The sequence below is a fragment of the Cyprinodon tularosa genome, unplaced genomic scaffold (genome assembly GCF_016077235.1).
Source record: "Cyprinodon tularosa strain WSP-4 unplaced genomic scaffold, ASM1607723v1 ctg685, whole genome shotgun sequence".
Lineage (NCBI taxonomy): Eukaryota > Metazoa > Chordata > Actinopteri > Cyprinodontiformes > Cyprinodontidae > Cyprinodon > Cyprinodon tularosa.
The window spans coordinates 23,862-47,926 of NW_024039435.1; the positions used below are offsets into that span (position 1 = coordinate 23,862).

Here is a 24,065-nt window from a genome sequence, read left to right on the forward strand (position 1 = left end):
AGGTTGGTTGGACTGACCTTAGCTTTGATAACAGCACACAATATTTTTTCTCATCCATTTGGATGTCACAACATTGACTTCTTTCCAAAAACGTCTTTATCCATGTCCTCAGCATCCACTGTCTCACTTTTAAATTAGCTCACACAGAAGAGTTATTCAGGACAGTTGTTAAAAACTGAACGTCATCCAGAAAATAAATTTCTGTATTGCAATAGTGCAATTCGTAATACACCAATGTATTTATTTATCATCTATTACCAGGGGAATTTTAAATCAGGATTAGCTTATATCCAATCTAACTTCAGTTGTTTTTCTATAGTTTTAGCATTTCTATGAATTTGGAAGATTGATTAAATACCCTACTGTACATCAGTTATTGTTCATATTTAATGAAAAAAAATAAGTTAATGTTAAGGCTTTGAAACCAAATGGTTGAAAGATTTATATCAATGATTCTTTTTAGCAGAAGCTGCTTTATTTTTTCCTTGAACAGCATTTAATACATTTTCTTTCTTCTTACAGGTGCCTGGCTGACTCCCTACCTCTCTCTACCTCTGTTTTGGCCTTTCTAGCTCTCCTATCCCATTTACCCATTCTATCTAAATTATTGGACATTCTATCACTCTATCACATCTATTCTTTACCACTCTATCTGGTTTTTTGTCTAAAAACCAACTTTTCTGGAAAAACGATTTTAAAGCAACTTGTTTCTGGAGAAAGCAATTTCTAAACCAACCATTTTTTTCTGGAACGAAAAGCTTTTTTGAGTACCATATCTGACTGTTTTGCAACATCTGAGAGTTTCTTTACTTTCACCGCTCTCTGTCCTATCCACACTCTTGCACTACTTATTTACATAAGTACCAGAAATCCATCAAAACTTTTTCATATTAAACCATTTTTGGATCTCTACGGAGAATTTAACTTAATTTGACCCACACATAAAACACATTTGATCATATTCAGTATAGAAATTATTAGACATACACATTAATAAAAATACATATAATAAAAATACATCAATATAAATATTTGAACTGCATTACTCATGAAAGGAGCTGTTGCCTGTTTCTGATCCTCCTGGTTTCGAATCAAATATAAGGTTTGAATTCACATATATATTATTACAATTTTTTCATAGAAGTTTATGTATATGAAAGAACAAAAATACCTTAAGAAAACCTGGCCTCTGTTTCCTGCTTTCGTGAATCAACAAGTTCAACCAGATGCTACCTGCTGTGTTTGTGAATTATTACACTGCAACATATCTGACAGGGCAGAGTTTTGACTGTAACCTGAGAGTTGTGTTCTTGGCATTTTATTTTATATGCACATCTACTCAGTGGGGTTTTCCCAAATTGAAAAACATAGATTTTCAAGGGGACAATTGTAAATGGTTTAATTATCAAATCAGTTTCACTTCAATTCAGTGTATTTATATAGCGCCAATGCACAACCTGTAATCTCAAGGCACTTTACAGAGACAATACTGCCAGATTGGTTAGGAAAGCAAGTTGTGGTCCCAGCAACAAAATCATCAATTTTTGAAGGGGAATAAATTAAATGTTTGCCCTCTGCAGTATTGTTCCAGTATGCCAAGGGAAAAAAGTGGAACAGATTTTTTCTTACTGCATTATCTGTCAATGATCTGCTAAAGTGAAACCTTCTTTTAGGGGAAAACTTAAACTAAATAAAAAGTGGTCAGAGGACCGGGTTTTGAGAAAGTATTGTTATTTCTCTACATGCAATGCCTTATTTCAGCACAATGTGCAAAGTATGAAGGTGAGATATGTGTGACAGTGTGAGGTCCTGTCACTATGCCTTGGCTACTTGGCCAAGGGGATATCCCTTTGGCTGACCTGGGATTCTCAGAATTGAGCAGCCCTGTTGTTTACTTTGCCACACATGGGACTCTTCATATTTGAACAAAGCCAATCAAGTCTAAGATGCATAAGAAACATTATAAGGCTGCATTTAAGCTAGTCTGCATGAATAAAAATCTTCCTATATTTAACATTATCCTTTGCAAGTGAGGTCTAACTCATGGATGTTATACAGCTAGGTCTAACACCTTCACCTATAAATCTACAAAAATACTACACATCCGTTATCTTGGCAGCTTCTGCAGTTTTAACTTTAATTACCTAAGTGAACACCAACATTCATATTCTGAACACTATCCCTCATGGCTTCAGATATTTTTGCACTTCTTCACAGTTGATTTCAGACTTTTCTTCTTTCTTTCCAAACCTTCACTGTGGTAACAAACTAACAAAGAGGCCAAAAACAAAATGTAAAACATAGAATATAATAAGACACAATAAGACACCATAATTTCACAGGAAAGCCTTTTCACAAGAATGAGCAACTGAAATAGAGGTTCATAGTCATAGTACATCTCTGAATCCTAAACTGTTAGAGAAATCAAAGATTTTTCTGTTATAGATTTATTAACTACATCTTTACAAAAAGTCCATACTCTACCACAAGCACCACAGTAAACACTTTTTATCACAATTTTATTGTCCAATGAACTGCACAGGCAAATGAGAATGAAGTGATATCATCAGTGCTGTCACATCGGGGAGGTGAGTTTACCTCCGGCTTACTGAGCCTGAATCTGATCAGGCTTTTCAGGCTTTCAAAGTTGCAACTTTGTGTTTGTTTTCATAATGATCCACCATCTGATGTTTCTGGCCCGTCAAACAGTCGCACCACGTCCTGCTTCCTTGCCAGCTGTCGTGCTGTTGCACCAGAGGCATCCTTAGAATCCTTGTGGCCAAGCTGAAAGAGCATCCTGACTGCTTCCGCATTTTGCCCAATGCAAGCCATATGAAGAGCTTACAGGGGGAGGAGACAAGAAGAGCAGTAAATTATGCCAATAAATTACACTTTTAACAAAAATAATAACATGATGGCTGACACACTTCTTACCAGTGCGTCCTTTATTGTCCCGAGCGTGAAGGTCTGCTCCAAGTTCCACCAATGTTTTTATCATGGCAGCATGGCCTTCCTTAAAAAGCACAGCTTTATTACCAGGGTGTAGACCTTCACTTTTACCAGGCTTTGGTGAGATTTCTTTAATTCACAGATCTCTATAGGCTTCTGTTACGAAATCTTAAGCAGTCACTATTGTATCAGTGGTGGATAAGTCTCCTAGACTTTTTCTTTCTTCATACGTAGAGCTTTATGACTAATCTGATTTATCAACTTTAGTTTATAAATATAATATTAGGCCATATCGATCAATCTATCAACATTATTGTCATCTACAATTTACATTGCAATCAGAATTTCATTTTGTAAAACTTCCTTGACCACCATTTCCATTAAAATTCTGTGTAAACTTTCTTGCTTTGTTAATGTTGAAAAAAAATTATTTTCACAATAGTGTTTTTATTTAAAGAGAAATTAAGGTGTTTTCCTGTTGCCTGGTCTGGTTGATAAATGTAAATTCTCAGCTCTGGGACCTTTCTGGCTCATATGTATATATGCTCTCTCGCTCTCTCTCTCTCTCTCTGAGTGCATGCTGGGAGTTTGGTGGTGGAGAGTGTGGCTGAGAGCTTGTGAGTAATCTCAAACTTTTCTTTTTTTTTTCTTTCTAACTGTTTACTGTGTGATTGTTTGTTAATTGTTTATTCTTGTATCACCCCAAGTTACCGTGTGTTTGGGTGCTTTGGGGGGCGGTAGGCCGTGTTTCTTGACAGGGATGGCGTCCTCGGTGGCGCCGTCCCTGTCTCTGAAGCATGGGGTGAGGATTGTGCCGCAGCCCAGCACTACGGTGGAGCAGGTGCTGCTGGCAGTAGGAGAACAGGTGGGACATGGAAACATCTCATATGCCTCACGCATGAATAAGGCAGTGGTTGTGTTTCTAAAAAATCTGGAACATGTAAGTCAGCTCATAGAAACCGGACTGGTCCTGGATGATGAGTTTTTTCAGGTTTCCCCGTTGGCAGTGCCTTCGGTCCGGATCACCGTATCTGGTGTCCCCCCGTTTATTTCCAATGAGGCTCTGGAGACAGAGCTGAAGCGTTTTGGAAGATTTGCGAGCGGTTTCCGGGTGGTGAATCTGGGCTGTAAGGATGCCAAACTGAAACATGTTCAATCTCTGCGGAGACAAGTGTTTATGTTCCTAGATTCTCCAACCCAAACGCTGGACGTTTCGTTCCGTGTCAAACATGAGCAGGGATACTACATGGTGTACGCCAGTTCTGGAAACATGAAGTGTTTTGAGTGTGGAGATGTGGGCCACAAGCGGGTGGCATGTCCCCACAGACAGAGTGTGGTGGGGCCCGCGGCGGGTCCCGCGGCGTGCGCTGCGGCGGGTCCCGAGGCGTGCGCTGCGGCGGGTCCCGAGGCGGGCGTTGCGGGAGAGGATAGCGGGGAGGGGAGCAGTGGACAGCGGGCGCTGCCCGAGGCTACTCCTCGTAATAATACTGAGGGAGACTGCTCCGTGGTAGGAGCTGACAGTGGCTCAGTGGTTGGGACTGAGGGTGATGGTTCCCTCCAGTTGACAGACAGTGCTGTAGGTGAGGAAGAAGCTGTGGACAGGACAGGGCAGAGAGCGGATGACCTGGGGAGGTCAGAAAAGGATGCAGAGTGCAGTCCTGTGCAGGATGCAGAGCTTCTGCAGGTGAACCCTGATAGTGAGGCAGATGATCAGATGGAATCCACTCATGGCCATAATGATTCTGATTCTGATAGTTTCTCTATCGCAGACAGCTACTTTCAGAGTGTTGATTTGTATTCTCTGGAGGAAATCAATGGTTTTCTAGATGACACCTTTGGAAAAAAAGTAAAAGATTATTTTCCTGATGTGGATAAATTTATGAATCGGTCACTACTTTGCAGAGAGTTGTTGGTTATGATTTACTGGACAGCAAGAAACGTTTTCGTCTTAAGAAGCACGTCACAGGTCTAAGGAAAACTCTTAAAACAACAAAGGGTAAAATGTCAAAGAAAATGAAACTTTAACAAACAGTAACATGATTGTACAACACTGGGTGTTTCAATTCTGTTGGTTTTCCCTACTGGTCTGTCTCTATTCTCCTTACATGCAGGGTCTAAGAGTGGCCTCTTTAAACATAAATGGGGGTAGAGATGGAAAAAAAAGGGCTATATTAACAGATGTTATCACACAGAAAAGACTGGATGTATTTTTCCTACAAGAAACACACACTGATAGCACGAATGAAATAGATTGGGGCTTATGATGGGGAGGGCATCATGTCCTTAGCCATGGGACAAATCTAAGTGCTGGAGTTGCCATTCTGTTTTCTTCCAAGTTAAATGTAACTGTTATTTCCAGCACAGAGGTGGTGAAGGGCAGAATGCTTATGGTGAGAGCTGAAGTAGAGGGTTTCAGCTTCATTTTCATTAATTTATATGCACCAAACCAAGGCTCTGAGCGGGAAAATTTTTTTAAAATACTGAAGGAAGAACTAAATAATATTGGTACAGGAGAGTTTATTGTATTGGGTGGTGACTGGAACTGCTGCACTGATTTTACATTAGATAGGACCGGAGAGGAGCCACATGTTCAGTCCTCCTTATTTCTGTCTCAAGTATTTACAAAAAACGATTTGGTTGATGTGTGGAGGATGAAACACCCTTCTGATAGGCAGTACACTTGGGTCAAAATATCAGATGGGAGAGTAAGTGCAGCTAGACTGGACAGGTTTTATCTACCTGCTTCTTTCACTACTAGAGTTCTTAGCTGTCAAATATTCCCAGTAGTTTTTACTGACCACCATCTAGTCTTAATGGAGCTGTTTCTCTCTCCCACTGGAAAACAAACATCTTTTTGGCGTTTTAATGTTAAATTATTAAAGGATCTTACTTTTTGTGAAAATTTTAAATTGTTTTGGGCCTACTGGAGATCCCAGAAAGTTGATTTTCTTTCCCTGGCTCAGTGGTGGGAGGTAGGAAAAGCTCAGGTTAAAGTTTTTTGTCAGGAATATACAGTTGGTGTCACTACAAAAACCAAGAGAGCTGTGCAGGAGTTAGAGGACCAGATAAGGAACTTGGAAAATGCCCTTAAAGAGAATCAGCAAAATGATCTTTTACGATCAAAAAAGGGGGAGCTCAACTCTTTCCTGCAGGAGAGAGCAAAAGGAGCTCTAGTCCGAGCACACTTCACAAGACTACAGGACATTGATGCACCAACCACCTTCTTTTTTAACCTGGAGAAGTCAATTACTTCAAAAAAACAGATGGTGTGTCTCCGTCTCCCGGATGGGAAGGTGACCACAGACCCAACGGAGATGAGGAGGCATGCCGTGGACTTTTACACTGACTTGTTCAGGGCGGACGGCTGTGATGTGGATGCTGCTGCGGAGCTTCTTCAAGGACTACCTCAGTTGGATCCAGGAGATCGGGAGGCTCTGGGTTTGGAAATAACTCTGGATGAACTGACTGCTGCCGTGTCTCAGATGACATCTGGAAAGGCTCCGGGAATAGATGGTCTGCCTTCAGACTTTTTTAAACATTTCTGGACCATCATGGGACAGGACCTTTTGGATGTTTTTAAAGAGTGTCTTATGAAAAAGACACTTCCAGCTTCTTGTAGGCGTGCAGTTCTTTCTTTGCTCCCTAAGAAGGGAGATTTAGCCCTTTTAAAGAACTGGAGACCAGTAGCTCTTTTATGTACGGACTACAAGATTCTTTCAAAAGTCTTATCAAACAGACTGAAAACTGTTATTGATTTTCTAATTGGTGCAGATCAATCATATTGTGTACCTGATAGGTCTATGTTTGATAATTTGTTTTTAATGAGAGATGTTTTTGATATTTGTAAAATTTATGACATTAATGTTGGTATCATATCCATAGACCAGGAGAAGGCCTTTGACAGAGTGGATCATGATTTTCTTTTTACTACCTTACAGGCTTTTGGTGTTGGGGAAGGTTTTCTGTCTTGGGTAAAGCTGTTGTATCGAGGTGCCTGTTGTGTGGTGAAGGTGGGAGGTGGATTGAGTGTTCCAGTGCCAGTTAGGAGAGGGATCAGACAAGGCTGCCCCATTTCAGGCCAGCTTTACAGTATTGCCATTGAGCCTCTCCTCTGTCGGTTGAGGAGTAGACTGCGAGGTCTCTCCCTGCCAGAGTTGGCTAACATGCCCCCTGTTATTGTATCAGCATATGCTGATGATGTAAACATATTTATTTGCAATAAGGGAGACGTTCAAGAGTTACAAGAAAGTTTGTCCTTGTATAGAAAAGCTTCCTCTGCTAAGGTGAACTGGGGAAAAAGTGAGGCTTGTTTAGTGGGGGAGTGGGCTGTGGGGAGCATTCCTTGTCTTCCTGGTAACCTTAAGTGGGGAAAAAGGGGTATAAAAAGTCTTGGAGTTTTTATTGGGAAGGAGGATTTTCAGAGACAGAACTGGGAGGGAGTGCTGGAAAAGGTAGAAGCCAGGTTGTCTAAATGGAAATGGTTGCTACCTCACCTGTCCTATAGGGGAAGAGCTCTGATAGTGAATAACCTGGTTGCATCATCTCTGTGGCACAAGCTCATCGTGTTGGTGCCACCATCAGGCCTACTGAAAGAAGTGCAGCGGCTCCTGGTTGACTTTTTCTGGTCTGGTCAACACTGGCTGAGGGCATCGGTCTTGTATCTCCCTGTGGCAGAAGGAGGACAAGGACTTGTAGACATTCTTTCCAGAACCGCGGCTTTCAGACTGCAGACGGCACAGAGGCTGTTGTATGGTTGCAGTCGCTGCTGGTTATCCCCTGCTCGATTGCTACTTAGGTATGCTGGACGGCTTGGACTGGATAAGCAGTTATTTCTGCTAAGACCATCTGAAGTTGACCTGACAGGACTCACACCTTTCTACACGTCGGTGATTAATGCCTGGCAGACACTGAAGGTCACAAGGAATCAGGACTCTGGGCCAGGGATGTGGATCTATGAGGAACCACTGTTTCACAACAACTTCTTTAGAAACGCTACTTTTTCTTCTGCTATATTAAGAACAAAATTTGTTGAGGCCGGCATTACTAAACTGCGCCACCTCACCAAAACATCCCTGGAGACGCTCAGTGACATTACAAGCATCCAGTCTTACAGAGTGCTGAATAGGATTATGGAGGAAGTCTGGCAGTCCCTGTCTGAACCAATGAGAAGCTTTGCTAAGAATCACGCTGGCCAGTGGAGGGATGATGGTGTGTATATTTTTCCCTCTCTGAGTGTCTGTCCAGCTACTGAGGAGCAACAGGAGAAGAGTTGTTTTCTTCTCAGCATGAAAACACCAGAGCTGGGAATTTTCAGCTCCTGTGGGAGGAAGCAGCTGTACTACAACTGTGTGAAAGTGCTGAATTTTCACTCTCTGGCTGGAGTGAAGGAGTCAAAATGGTGTGAGATATTTGCCTCAGACGTTACCCCTAAAGGCAGGTGGAGGGTCCTGTATAAACCCCCTGTTGAGAAAAGGATGGCGGACCTTCAGTGGAGGATTATACATGGAGCAATAGCCACAAACAGACACAGAGCTCACCTGGATCCAGGCACTGGGGAGGGCTGTCCATTCTGCACTCACAGGGAAACATTAGATCACTTAGTGGTGGGTTGTCCTCGGCTAGTTGATCTTTTTAAAGTTTTGAAAGGATGGGTGGAAGCTTTGGGGGAGGTTTTCTCTCTTCCTCTGTTTGTTTTTGGACCCAGATACACAGTGAGGAGAAAACTGAAATTAGTTTTAATTAATTTTTTGTTTGGGGTGGCTAAACTAGCCATTTGGAGAACCAGGAAGAATCAGATGCTGGGTCAGGGTTGGACAGATGTGGTGCAGAGCCTGAAAGGTCTGGTTGCAGCTCGTCTGAGAGTGGAGCATGCTTTCTACAAACTGACTAATAATGTGGAGGCTTTTAGCGCTCTGTGGGGGACTAGACATGTTTTATGTTCAGTAGAGGAAGATGGCTCCCTGGTTCTTAATATTTAACGTTTGGGGTTTTTTTTGTGTGATAATGGTTGTTTTTTTATTGTGATGATGGAAACAGACTATGTTTTCCTGATGTAAAGTAAATAAACAACGTCAAACCTCTCTCTCTCTCTCTCTCTCTCTCTCTCTCTCTATATATATATATATATATATATATATATAGAGAGAGAGAGTATATATATATATATATATATATATATAGAGAGAGAGAGAGAGAGAGAGAGAGAGAGAGAGAGAAGAGTTATATGTGTAATATATGAGTATTTCTGATTCTAATATAAGGTCTACATCACACTTTGTGCATACTCACACACAGACACACTTTAGACTATGCGAGTGAGTTAGTGAGCATATGTGTGTGATTTGCGCATTAATGCTGTCAAGTTTGCTCAAATGTTGTTCTGCAGGTAGTTTTGCTATCCGTGTTCTGTGATGGTCCTCTCAAGGTTTCCCCATGGATGCTTCAGGAGCAGTTTAAAAGAAGCTGGTTGTTGGATTCTGTTATGTTGTTTCTTTTATGTTCCCCCTCACTCTTCACCCCCCTCTATCTCTCTCTGTCTGTCTGGCATCAGAATGTATGTAGTATACTAAGAATAAATGAATCCTCACGTCAGAAAAATAAGCCTACTTGCCAAGCAGTAAAAAAAAAAAGATATTTAAAAGTGTTACATCAGTAAATACATCAGACTTTTCTGCACTCTATTTTTAGTTTTGAAACATTTCTGACTTTGTATTTTTTCTCATAGTAGCTTCATCTGGTCTGTTCCTGTTTGGCTGTGACTCCATCCTGGAGAGAAATATCAGCTGTGCTGCTGCCATCAACACCTTTGTTTATAGATGCTGGAGATCAACCTGTTTTCCAGTGTAGTCCTGTTTCTCTGACTGTGACTAACTGGATTTGCTCTCTTCATCCTCTGACATGGGAGCTGGCTTGGAGCTCGTCTGCCTGGCTGTGTGTTTCCTGGAGGGGGCCGCCTGTGAGCTGGTTTACAGTTGCCTTTTGTATCTATGCTTCTTTTTCTATGTCTGCTTCTGTCTCCTTGAACCCCAGTCGGCCTCAGCAGATGGCCGCTCACACTGAGCCTGGTTCTGCTGGAGGTTTCTTCCTGTTAAAATTGATTTTTCCTCTCCACTGTCATGGCATGCATGTTCAGTGTGAGGGATTGCTGAAGAGCAAAATTCAAACAAAAAACATTGCCACATTGCTCTTTTACAGCAGCTATATCCTAAAGCAGCAGTAAAATACTAAGTACACATTTCCATGCCTCCATCTAGTGCCGTGAATTCATTTTAGTTAGTTATTTTTCATATCAGTTCCCAGATCTACAGTCTTTCACTGACTCGGATCAGACAGATCTGCATTGTTTTCAGCACCAATTTATAACCCTAAGAAAATGTTCTCAACACTCACTTTTTCTCTATGAACTGCTATGAAAAAGCTTTTGAGGTCCATAAGAAACTCAAATTGATCACTGCTGATCTAACCTTTGCAGCATAATGCAGGGCGGTGAGTTGGATGGCGGTGGCTCTCTGGTTAATGTCCACACCCAGGTCCTGCACCAGAAAACGTAGGGCTTCCTCCTGACCAGTGACAGCCACTTGATGCAGCGGCTGAGTACCGAGTACATCAGCTGCCATCGGAGATGCCTGCAATGTCATGGCAAATATCGAGTGATTAGCCATGCAACATTTATTGTAAAAGTAAAACCTTGTCACATGCCATCAAATTTAGATTTTGGCTCAGATAGGAAAACCTTAAAGCCTCATTTTAAGAGGAACTTGTATTTTACCCTTTTTAAGACACAGTAGTGCATTAAAGGGGTCATAGAATGATTCTATAGGGTATCTGGTGCTCGTCCTTAAGGTCTCTGAATAGGGTGTGTAACATTGGTTGGCATGAAAATGGCATATTTTCTGTTCTATGAGCCCTAATGCAGCCTGGTTAAAAGCCCTAGAATGAAACGACAGGTTTTCTTCCTTTTATGGTATGCTCATGAATATTTAGATGAGCTGTGCTCTGATTGATTGGTTTACAACGAGCAAAGCTGCTGAGCAAAGACGAATCATAGCAACAAGCACTTACTCACTGAAACATCAAATAGTTGGTAGGGTGACCAGACGTCCCCTTTTTCCCGGACATGTCCTACTTTCACACATTAAAAAATGTCCAGGGGGAATTTCAAAATCGTCCCAACCATAGATATGTTAGCATTGCCATCAACAGCTTAGCAACAGATTCATAATTACAGCCAGTGGTTGTGATGGCCTTACGGTGGGAACAGCCCCTAGTTTCAGTAAAAGAAATTTAGCAAATCCTGCTTTGAACTGTCCAAGATTTTGAAAGCTGTCTTCAGTAAAATGAGGAAATGAACAGCTGAGCATCAAACTTTGCGTGGATCTTCTGATAGACAAAAGTAATCCATGCCTGTCGAGTCTTCGGGAACACTGTGAAAATTTTCCCCTTTCGCTGAGCAGCCTGGAACACTTCATTTCCGCCTGTGGACCTGGCTTATTTTCCATAGAGAAACTGCCTGCTTTGTAACTCTTGTAGAAGTAAACCCAACTGTGGGCTAAACAGCTAAACTGGTGTCTTCCATCTACCTCAAGGAGGTTTCGATGGGGTTTGAACTTCTCTGTACGTCCATTTCACCCACTGAATTATCGTCATCCATCTATGACAATGGAAACTAGGTTTTGCATTCTTTGACCCCTTTAAGGACTACTTGTGGAGGCTGGTGTTTGTGTGGGTGTTTAAAAGAAAATAAAAGGGGGAGGATTATTTTAACATCATGGTTGCATTACCCTAAAGAAGTCTTTTAAAGAGCAGATAAATCTTTTAGCCTCCTCCGCAAATTAAATTATCTTTCCCCTGCGATGAGGATTTTCTTGACTTGTTGTATGTCTCAAATGTACGGTAATATAACCTCTGTTTACAACAGTTAAATAAACTAGTCCTGAAGATATTTACCAGATTCTCACTTAAAGAAAATCCCACATTTATTTATTCCACCTGGTGTTTCTCTAAAAGCAGCCGCGCCACAGGGAGGTGTCCGTTCCTGAGAGCGTCCATGAAAGGCGTGACTCCGCAGCTGTCTGTGCTATTTGGGCTGTAGCTACACCTGGAAGAGTAGCAGTAGAGTTAGATCTCAGTCAGAGCATTTTATGCCTCATGGCATAACTATTAACTAATAACATTACAGCTGATAGGTTATGAGGCCTAGTGTTGCAAAGTAATCACCTCTCCATAGGTTTTTCTCAAAATTATAATCCCAAACTTAAGTGATTTATCATGCTTTCACTCAGATCTGCATAACTTTAGAGTTATGGGATGTGCCTCCATCACAAAGTTTTCCAGTGGGACTGAAGCATTCAGGGTAATCTACAGTGTTATTTTTCTACTAATGAGGGTGGATGTAGGTCAAACAGTTTCATGTTTGTCTCATATAACCAGAGAATAAAACTCCACCTGATTACATAGTCCCCCTATATGGAATGTGCTATGAATAGCCCATTTGATAAAGCTTCAGTAGCTAGCTCAATAGTTATGCCAATATGGGCTTAGGCTACTGGATGACATAGGGACCGCTTTTCTTCATTATGCATCGTTCTATCTCTTGTTTTTTTAGTCTGCAGTATTTTTTATTTCAACCACTCACTTTATGTTCTTTCAGTTTAATAGTAGCTTAGTAGCTTCATCTACCCTGGTTCTGTTTAGCCGTGACACCATCTTGGAGGGTGGTATCAACTGGATCACTGCCATTATGAATGATAGAGATGGGCCTCTTTTTCAGGGCTTATTCTTGTTTCTCTCCTAGATATAGCTATGCGGTGAGCTTTAACTGTGACTAACTGTATGTTCTCACTTTCATTCCTCTTTCAAACTGGTTCAGAGCTCATTTGCTTAAGCGTTTCTTTCCTGGACAGAGAAACCTATGGAACTACTTTACTGTTACCTTTTCTAACATAAGTGCTTCTATATTCCTTTTCTGTGTCTGCTTCTGTCTCCTTGAACCCTCAGCCTCCGCAGATGGCGGTTAACACTGAGCCTGGTTCTGCTGGAGGTGTCTTCCTGTTAAAATTAAGTTTTGCCACTCTGTCGCTGCAAGCAGGCCCAGTGTGAGGGATTGCTGTTGAGTCAACCACAAAATGTGACAGTAGGTCTGTTTTTACTAAATGCTTCTCCAAGAGGAGAACATCCAGCAAGCAGCAGGGGTTCTTTAGATAGGAAACTTCTAACAATTCTGTCTAGATGATTCGATTGAATTGTCTTTGGGACAATAAGTGTTGTATATTGGGGCTTTGTAAACAAACAAAATTCAACTGAAGTTATTTATAGGAGTTCAAGCTTTTTTGCAGTTCCACTGACAGAAACTTCCTATCTAATGCTCCACATGATTTTAATTGCAATATTTAACCCTTACCTCTCCAGCAGGATGCTAACGACCTCCACACAGCCGTGCAAAGCTGCAGTAAGGACAAAAATGATGATAATCTGGTAGATCGTGATGATGCCGTGTTAAGTCATCAAATCATTTGTACACAAGATTAATTTACAGATGTGAAGATGCATTACCTGCAGTGTGCAGCGGTGTTCTGCCAGTCTTGCTTTCAGTCCTCCAAAAGTCTGGCGAAGCATGCAGCAGGTATTCCACAACCAGAGGCTCGCCCTCCCTGCAGGCGATGTGGAATGAGTTCCATCCATCCTTGTTTTGCAACCTGGGGTCTGCACTGTAGGACAGCAGCTTCTGAATCACATCAAGGTTCCTTCGAGTGCATGCCATCATAAGGGGAGTCCTGTGAATAAAACCCAAACTTGTTCTTAAAGGTGCAGTAGCAGATACTGGACGGTTCCAGCAAGCTATATTTTTGAAGATACACAACCATGCGTCTCTCTTTGAAACCCTTGAAGCCACGCCTTCAAAACTCATGAATGCATGCTGTCTGCAGCCGCGGCAAACCACGAGGAGATCTTAAAGCCACATGATAGAAAATGCGTCAGATAATATCTCCTACTGCACTTCTAATAAACCAAAGTACTGTAGCTGCTTTAAAAGCTGGAAGACAAACTAGTCAACTATGTTGATTGAAAGGATTTCAGGCCTTCAAATATTTCAGATATAATATATATATATATATATATATATATATATATATATATATATATATACTATTATTTTTATTTATTTATTTATTTTTATTGCACATCTCAGATGTTGGTGCTATTTTCAAATAACCATTACTGTAAAAATGTCCATAGCTGTAAATTGGATATTTATTCTCCTGGTGCACAATATTTATATTGTTAAAACACATTATTTTACAGTATTTTGTTTATTTTTTTAGCTCTTCATTATTATATTATTCTTATACATTTTTCTAAGGCCCACATTTGTGTGACCATTTTTCTATAATCTTTTTGCTGCAAACCAGAATTTTCCCATCGTGGGAAAAAAAAATAAGGGATATATATATACATGTGTGTGTATATATATATATATATATATATATATATATATATATATATATATATATATATATATATATATATATATATATATACAGCTGGCTGGGATAGGGAGGCATAAATAGCAGCAAGTATAGCTGGATGAGAGATGAGAGCATCACGGAGGAAAACAAGACACATCACATACACTATAGAAACGAACTTTAAAAACTCCTTCGAGCCGGATTCGAACCAGCGACCTAAGGATGTCAATTGTTTATGAACTACAGTCCTCCGCTCTACCAACTGAGCTATCGAAGGGGCTCCTAATTCAGCCAATATACACCAATCATGTTATTTCCTACCAGTCGCCTTTTTTTAGGCTGTCTACGGTAGCTCCTTCCTCCATTAAATAGCTCACACACTTTATATGGCCCATAGAGGCGGCTTCATGCAGCGGTCTCTTATAGCCATTATTGTACACATCTACGTCTGCGCCAAGTTGCTTTATAAGGAACTCCATAACATCCAAGCGTCCGTGTCTTGAGGCATAGTGCAGCAGAGTGTCTCCGGAGCGCCCGAAGTGTGTGCTGCTGATAGAAGCAGCAGCTGCAGGGCTCCATGATTTCACATGTTTCTGCAGACAGATTAACCGTCCCTCCTGAGTTAGCTTCACCAGCAGTTTCAAGTCACCCTCATCCATAACCATTTACTGGACAAGATTAACTAAACTCAGTAGATACAACGAAACGCTATGACAAGAGGCAGGAAATAAGATGGCCAAGCGCAAATGATTACGGAGAATTGTTACTAATCTGAAATTAGATAATAATATTTAACCTGAATAATAAAGAAACTTCAGTTACAGTGAACTATTAGCTAACCTTAGTTCAAAATGTAAAAAAAACACCTGAGCTCCGATTTCGTTGTCTTCAAATCGATATAAATTCTTGCAAATTATTGGAGACAGGGTAAGTAAGCTAAAAAAAACTGTTGAGAAATAAAGAACCTTTAGGGTGAGAACAAAATAAAGTAAATCCAGATTATCTCGAAACCGCGCAAACGCATGCGAGGAATTTAAGGGAACAGGGTTTGTCATTTGTTGTCCGTTTGAAGCACAAATAATCACTAGGAACTATGGGAAATGTAGTTCTTTTTCCTGCGTGTTTATTTGCGGCGTCACTACCCTTTTTTATTGAACAAAACTTATTTAGATTTTTTAGTAGGAATCACCACATTTCTTTCTTACGTAAAAAAGAGAAGACAACATATATCATAAACTTAAATACTGCAAAGCAACATAGATAAATGAATAGATAAACAGGCAGTATTATTACAACTGATGGAAACATACAAAACTTAAGAAAAAAAAGAAAAATTTTAAAGAGCCAGCCTCATTCTGCAATAAGACAGTTCCTTACATCACGTTAGCTTTAGCATTTTGTTGAATCAAACACCAGAAATTTTGACATGTCACTACATAGTTTTTGGATATGTCCATATTTGTCAGATAACAGAGATAAAGCTGAGTAGAAGATTTTGAGTTCGTTTAGAAACTTATTACTGAAGGTTTTTGATTTTTCCATTTACATGCATGTATATAATATCTTCCCATATTTATAGCAATATTGACCATATCAGATAAGTCCTTCGGGAATGTCATTCTAGTATGTAAATATTTGATTTATCTCAAATGTTCCAATGGCTAACTGTTTAAGTTAAAATTTCAAATTTGAACTCCCATTTGTTCATATGTGACATATAGGGTGGCCAGATGTCCGGCTTTAGGGCGGACAGTCCGGATTTTCATTGCACTGTCCGGCGTCCGGCGCTGCACCCAGCCGGACGTGTATTTGTCCTCCTTTACCCCCAGATTCCACATACTCCGTCAGCGCTCCGCCCCGCTCGCGTACGGAGTACTTGTCTGTCATGTAAATCAATGAGAGCTGTTCCACATCCTCCGCTCGTCACCGCCCACGTACGTCTTCTCCGTCCTTCACCGTCAAAATACGGAGCTGAGCTATTTTTTGCTCCCCTCCGGTCCGTCCAGATCAAGACCCGCTATTGCAATCGCAACAAACAGAAAAAAGAATGTAGAGAAGACCCGGTTTGTCAAATTAAATTATAGTAAAAACAGATCGGTATCTAGAAATTAGAGCATAGTTTGTATATATTCCCAAAAACTAAGAGCAATTAATTAAATAATTGGATGCAGACTATTGGTGCTTCAACAGACCAGGAAGAAGTTGTGAGATTCTAGAGTGAATCTCACAACTTTAAAAGAAAATTCTTATTGCAGGAATGGATGAAGAGATGATGTGTTTGGAAGCAGAGAATAAACAGAGTTCATACAAACTATGTATGATCCTAGTTATCCCTGTTACAAAAATCCACAACAGAAAGAAAATATTTGGGCAGAAACTGAACATCTGCTGGATGATGATGGGGATTTTTTTAATATGTCAGATTAAATTAAGCGTTCACAGGTTTTATACAGGAATGAGGAACTCTAATTTAATGCTCTTTTAATGCTATTAGAAATAATTTTAATGCCATCAACAAGTATCATGTACACAAGTTATTAGTTTACATGAAATAAGGAGCTGTAAGCACAGTTCCATGACTCAAGTTTATATATATATATATATATATATATATATATAGATAGATAGATAGATAGATAGATAGATAGATAGATAGATAGATAGATAGATAGATAGATAGATAGATAGATAGATAGATAGATAGATAGATAGATAGATAGATAGATAGATAGATAGATAGATAGATAGATAGATAGATATATAGATAGATATGGATAGATAGATATATAGATAGATATGGATAGATTGAGAACATGGTGAAATCATCTTTACTCTCGACAGGCTGCAGCCATGTCATGAATTCCTCTTTTCCAGCCACTTTTTGCAGTTTGCATTGTCCTATTCTCTAGCTCTTTCTCGAGCTTCTTTTCCAAACAACTGCTTTATGATCAATTGCAGCAGTTCTGCGCAAATTAATTGTGTTAAAAAATTGTCACTTTTTAAACACCACAATGTATTAAATAAATACAAATGCTGGGAACCAATTCTTTTTTACATTTCTTTAATATTTTGTTCTATTCAGCTACACAAGCATCCTCTTTAAACTACTAAGAATTGTGCTATAAATATGACTTTACCCGATTCTTATGTACACCTTAGTAATTTATTGATATGCCACACAATGTCCTCCTTTTTGGTGCTATAGAAATGGCCACTCTAGTGACATATCCAGACCATTTATGTTTTGAAAAAGGATTAACTTGCCTACAGAATTTGGCATTAAGTAATAAACTATTATTGAATTTCCAGATGTTTGCTGATGACTTGGGTTGTTGAATTATTCATAATGTCAATTTAATCATACAGTGGTTAAATGTACTATTTAAAAACATCTTTAGCTATAATCTGATAAATTAACCAACAATCTAATCTTGAACACTGATTGTTATCTGCAGAGTTAGACCAAGTGTATTTTACAGAGGTGGGGTTGGATATTCTCCAGTAATCCACTGTATGTGTTGATGTACATAGACTGGGCAAAATATCATCATATGCAGGATGCTGACCTCTATGAGGTTTGCCATCAATCTCTGAATCAGGAGCTATCTTATAATAACCACCCATTACCACTTTCTATGTCATAAAAGTAACTTTCCACTCATTTACGGGCAAACTTAGTCTTTCCATCATGACCTTATTAGTTTTTCTGTTGTCATAACCATACACACGAAGTAGAATATATCTCTGATCATGCATTTCTACTGCCATTATAAGCCAAGGTCCATCCGTATGGGTTTTGTGTGCAATTACCTTTCCTGGAAATGTATTGAAAAGCACCATCACTCCTGCAGAATGAGAGGTTCCAAGAGAGAAAAGTATTTCATCTCCCCATTGCTGTTTCCAAAATTTTTCATCTGTTACCTCTGAGTGAGTCTCTTGCAGAAAAAAACTATTTGTCAGTTGTTCCTTACAGAATAAAAAGAAAGCCTTGCGTCTAACATTTATAGAAACAAAAGATACAGACATAACTTTGAAAATTCCTGAAATACGCCTTTTTTTAACCTTATTAGACGCAGGAATGTTTATAAGGTCCTAAATTGGAAATATTTATTAAACCAACCCCCAGAACCCCTTTAACCTCACTGTTTCATACAGTTTAACTTTGAAGGCAATAAAACAATATAGACAAAAGCAGGGCTTTTGTTTATATTGTATATATATATAATATATATATATATATATATATATATATATATATATATATATATATATATATATATATATATATATATATATATATATATATATATATATATAATATAATATATAGGATTTATATTATAAATCCCTGGCAGCCTTCAACATCTTTTCTCCCTAGTTACTCATAATCCAACATTAACCCTTTTTTATGCATCTTCTTTTGAAAGAAAATTTTTACTTCTGGGATTATATCTTTACTGAAAACTCTCAGTCAATACCCTTTACGGCATATTCAGAAGCATTTTTCATTTTTTGTTTTGTTTTGTTTTTTGACTGGATTGTGATCACCATGGTATTTTTTATACATAAATAAATGGAATGGAATGGAGTTTTAATGTCTGTAATTTTTCAGTGTGAGAAATTGGGAATATGGAGTGAGAGTGTGTGAGAAGACACTGAGATGGGTGAGTCTCACTGTCAATGGGTGAGAGTTGACAGCCCTGAAGGAATATGAAACCTCTTAGAGGGCATCATGCATCAGATGCCAAGGAAATAAAGTTCAATAAAAACATCCTGTGTTAAAAGAATGACCAAAGCTCAGTTTAAAACATCAGCCGGTCATAATTTCTGTGAGCTTCTCCTACAGGTTCTTATTAGCTTTGATCTGAAAGTTGACGCCCTGAAACTTTAAAAAAAAATCTCAGCAGCTTTTCTGACACCTTTTGGTACTTCTGGCACATTCTGTCCTCCAGTCCCTCCACAGGGTCCATTAGGTCTCCTCAGACCTGCAAAGCTGTGATGAAACCTTACATGAGTCTCACAGTAGGAGCTGAGACACGCCATGCAGGACTTCTGAGCTGACTTAGTACAGACGTCACACAGAACCTCTCCTGCATTGGCTTGATGCTCCGCGCTGCGACTACTGGCTGTCTCCTTTGCAGAGTCGCACAATAGATCCATTAGTTCAGACCTTACTGAATTAACTTCAAGTTTGGGTCTGGTGCTGAAGCATTCATTACACAGAGGAAAGCGACATCTGTCAGTGTTGTCCCAGTATTGGGTGATGCATTTGCAGCAGAAGTCGTGTCTACATGGTAGGGTTACAGGCTCGGCGAAGGAATCCAGGCAGATGCAGCACAGCAGCTTCTCAGAGGCAGAGATCTCATCAGCTGCCATTCCTTAAAACAAAAAGGGACCAGATCTCAGAGACTGATATTAGATGCCAGGAATAATCATTATTATTATTTTTTTTTTTTTCAGAAAAACAAAAAAGCAAATTCTCCAAAAGTATTAAAAAATGATTTTGAACAAACTGCACATGAATCTTATACCGATATTACGATTTACACTGTGTTAGAAAAATGCTGTAAATGAGTTTCAGCTTTCTTGGATTTAACTCAGTTTGTATGAAATGGAGGTAAAGCTATTCGGACTTACCAGGTGCAGAGTTCTCTCCTGTCTGACTTGTACAAGCAAGAATTTTTTTTTTTTTTAAGCTGTTTGACCAAACAGTGTAGGATAAAAACATTTTACACATAAAGACATTCTAGTCCTTGACTATATAAGCAGGGGTGGATCCAGGATTTTTCAAAGGGGGTTTTGTAGCTAAATGACCTTCTTTACTCTTTGTGGGCACGCGTGTGTGCAGGGGGGAATTTTATTTTACAAAGAGGTATTTTACTTAAGTAACCTGATAGTATGGGTGGAGGTGATGATTGATGTTTGTAGCAGATCTAAAATGATCTAAAATGGCGAATGTGTTTTCACCCTTTGATTCTTACTTTTCATGACTTTGGTGGATTATCACGACACTTGAGTTTATTTTATGGGAAATACAACTGGATGTTTTCTGTGGAGTAACACGGAAAAAACAAGACGCCTTTTTACCATTATGGATCAACACCCTAATGGCAGAAGACGTACACAAGGTAAGAGCTAGAAGTTATAAATCATAAATTGATGTCGGATTAATAGTTATTGGTGTTTGTAGTTGTTACGTCCACACAAGACACAACATATTTAAGGACACGAGACAAAAGAAGATGAGGGTTCAATCAGTTTTTATTTTCAACTTCTCCACTTTTCTGATCTTTCCTAAAAGGGAAAAGGAAAAAGATGGTCAGTTGGCCCTCAAATCCTGTGTCCCATAAAAAAAAAAAATCGAAAAAAAAAGAGAAAAGAGAAACAAAACCTTCCAAAAAGTATTAACAGAAAGATGGACTTGGTGAGCCGGCAAAAACGAACAAAACGGCACAGCCGGGGGCCAACCCTATACAGGGCCGTCGAAGCCTCAGCTGAAGCCGGACTAAGCAAAAAAGAAAAAAAAGGAAAAACCTATATTAAAGAAAAGATCGAAAACAGGACCACCGGTCCCACCAGGCCAAAATTGGCAAACCACAAAAAGATACAAAAATTACCACATGGCAGCCTCGAGTCTAAGTTTCAGCCTGCTACCACAGGTCGAACTCAGGAGCGAAAAGAAAAGCAGCGTCTCAGCAGGGCGGAGTGGGGCGGCCTGGAGCGTTCTCACATTCTGAACGCCGGCCTATTTATAGGCGGGCCACAATGCCGCAAATTAACGTAATTAAATAAACAAAAGAAATAATAATGTGCCCGGAGCATATAACAGTGGTGTATGATTGGCTTACAATGTATTTTATGGTTGTTTTGCTGTTGGGATTTATCTTCAACCTGTTGGGATTTATCTACATACAAGCGTGATATTTGATGTGGCAAAAAATGTGATGTCATATTGACCTGATATCGGGCGGTAGGTGTTAAGAGGCTAAATCATAAATATGCCTATATTTACATTATATTGTGATCAAGCTGGTTTGTAGTAACCTTCCTGTTTGATTGGACCAGAGATCCAAAAGAAACTGTTGTTTGATTTTTTTGTTTGGCCTAAAATTGCCTCCCCTTTCACAGTCTCCACGTGATTGCTTTGACGATGTATTGTGAATCGCGTCACGTTTGCTGAGTTTGTAAAGTTTCATTAATCTCCTGCTATGCGAAATAGGTCAGGGGCATTACTTATTGAACGCCCCTCGGACATGTATATTGGATGGTGTAACTGATGATGTTTGTGGTCATATGGTGAGTAGGAGAAATTGATGAATAATTGGATCAATGGAAATACATATGCATTTATCAATATCAATGTATTTGGAACATTCACTCACAAAATATGTGTTTTGATAGTTTTTGTTGTAAAATGCGATCTTACCAAAATTTTTGTAGTGTTTAAAAACGAAATAAATATACTTACTTTGTCCTTAGAAAAGACTGTATACTTTTCTGTCCATATGTCATTCTTAATTTTAATTTCTTTATCTTTTTCAGTGTAGTGTTGTTGTATGTCAATGTTTATATCTTCATTTGATGATCTAATTTACTATTGACTAGCTTCTCTTTTATTTAAAATAGCTTTTTTGCACTTTTTCCTTAACTAAGTATACTTTGTTTTTTGTTCACTTTCACTTTGTTTACTACAATAAAAGAAGAGAAAAAAAGAAATAAAAAGAAACAGCTGTTTGTAAAAGTTCATATCCATTCTTTTCCTGCTTTTTGTGTGAACTATCACGGTTGCTAGGCAACAGAGCATAAGGCGGTGAAAGCTGGGAAAGGCTGGACCTTTTTCAAACCACAGCCAAAACTCTTTCTTCCTTCTTACTTTCACGGACTTGGAAGGACCCAGTCCAGATAGACGGGTCCTTGGAGGATACAGCGTCCAGGACCTGAGACCTGAACTGTAAGCAATTCCAATTCATGCTCGGATATCTGCCGGAGAAAAGATTGCTGCGCCCGCATCAGTGCATTCTAGGTGAAGGTACTGGCTGTTAATTTTAATATAATGAAATATGTTTAAGATTTCAGGCAGCGAAAATGTATTTTGGTCTCATAAAGTGGGGTGCATGAGCCCCCTGCGCCCTCAGGATAAAAAATGTTCTCCATATTCATATTGGCATGTTGCAAAAGAATGCAAACCTAAGACCTTCCCAGCAGAAGACACCTGATCTACCCTCCTATGGAGAAAACATGAATTAGTTCTATGAGTGGCAACCTTCCTTCGTCATCTTAATATTAATTCATCAAAGAAAGAAGGATGGAAAAAAAATCACTTAATTTTCAGTTGTGTCTGTTTAATGCAACACAAAAATGGAAAAACAGGAAATAAAACTCAGAGCATAGGGCATCTTCATAAAAATAAACAGAGCAGTGAAGTTGTCACCTGACTAAATAGCTGCTTTGGTTTACTTTCACTTTGTTCATTTACTAAACACAAATAAATGTACTCACCCCTTTATTCTTGAGAAAGTGTTGAATTTTATTTGAGAATTAGAAAGAATAATGGAAAATAAAGTTGGTGTAGATCCTGGATGTTGTCTTCAATCTGTCAGCTGATCTTCCGTTTGCTTTACTTTCACTTCCTGCACCTTCAAGTCGTCTTTTAGAATTAACACTTGTCTGACTTTGCTCCTTCTGAGCTGGAAGACCAGCTGATAAGCCATCCTCTTTTTCAATCTTTTATCACTTGAACCAGTCAATGAAAAGTCATATTGACATAGAGTTGTGCACGTCATGTACAATAACATAAATAAGCGGTGCTGAAGGATGTACAAAATGTTCTATACTGACCGGTTTCAGCTCTTATCTTTTTGAAACCAATTGACTGACTAAAAACTGAAAGGTCACAGGAGTTCATTGGAAATTAGAGAAAGCAAATGTAGATTTACTAAAGTTGACAATTCTTTAGAATCAGAACCAGAAAAAGCAAAATTTCTGCCAAGTAGTTCTGATATGTATAGGGGATTTGCTTTGGTGATAGAGTGCTATGCACAGACAAGCTGACATAAAAACAAACATAAATATGCCATTTGGAATTTAAAAAAATACACAACACTATGAGGTGAGAATAAAATGTATGCATATACTCACATGCACATACTGAGATGTTTATGTTCAGCATGACAATTTCAATGGTGATCCTGTGCTCTTCATCAGGTTAGTAGCTAAGAAGATGTAGATGTTTCTGTGTCTTGAGGTTCTGGTCCTGATTGACTCAGCTGCAGTTATGTCCCCAGGTGATCATCTCCCACCGAGAGATAGATTTACCCCCCTGTAGAGATGAGCCCAATGAGCGTGGTGTCATCAGCAAACCTCAGAAGCCTGACAGATTGGCTGTTGATGTACATTGAGATGAGCAGAGGAAAAAAAAACAATCCGCCTTGAAATTCACAGGTGATGATGGTCCTGCAATCATATACCTGTTCTCCAGCTTCATCTGCTGGTTCCCGGCTGTGATTAAGAACAGAATGACGAGAGGGATGGAGCTGGGTTTTCCTCTTCATCGTACCTTCATCTTTGTTTAGCTTTGACATGACCCTAGAGGGAGGCATCAGCTGGGTTGCTGCCATAAACAATATAGACTTAGACTCAACTTTATTTCCC

At 39.4% G+C, this 24,065-nt stretch overlaps 1 protein-coding gene and 1 non-coding gene across 2 annotated transcripts; both read right to left on the bottom strand.

The window, feature by feature from the left end:
* Nucleotides 1–2,287: 2,287 nt before the first annotated feature.
* Nucleotides 2,288–15,146, bottom strand: ankrd16 (ankyrin repeat domain 16). Its single transcript, XM_038267801.1, has 7 exons — nucleotides 14,736–15,146; nucleotides 13,501–13,721; nucleotides 13,349–13,391; nucleotides 11,938–12,046; nucleotides 10,413–10,574; nucleotides 2,935–3,013; nucleotides 2,288–2,840 (listed from the first exon to the last, which is right to left on the bottom strand). The coding sequence occupies exons 1-7, from the start codon at nucleotides 15,077–15,079 to the stop codon at nucleotides 2,668–2,670; spliced, it is 1,131 nt and encodes a 376-aa protein (XP_038123729.1). The 5' UTR covers nucleotides 15,080–15,146; the 3' UTR covers nucleotides 2,288–2,667.
* Nucleotides 14,603–14,691, bottom strand: trnay-gua. Its single transcript is given in 2 exon segments — nucleotides 14,603–14,638; nucleotides 14,655–14,691. It is a non-coding gene; the product is annotated as a tRNA-Tyr (tRNA).
* Nucleotides 15,147–24,065: the final 8,919 nt, after the last annotated feature.

Coding starts and splice junctions, on each gene's coding strand:
- ankrd16 (XM_038267801.1), bottom strand. CDS start 15,079: ATGGTTATGGATGAGGGTGACTTGAAACTGCTGGTGAAGCTAACTCAG. Junction 13,722..14,735: donor AGCCTAAAAAAAGGCGACTG/GTAGGAAATAAC, acceptor TTTTATTCACAG/GACTCCCCTTATGATGGCAT. Junction 12,047..13,348: donor GTTAGCATCCTGCTGGAGAG/GTAAGGGTTAAA, acceptor CTACTCTTCCAG/GTGTAGCTACAGCCCAAATA.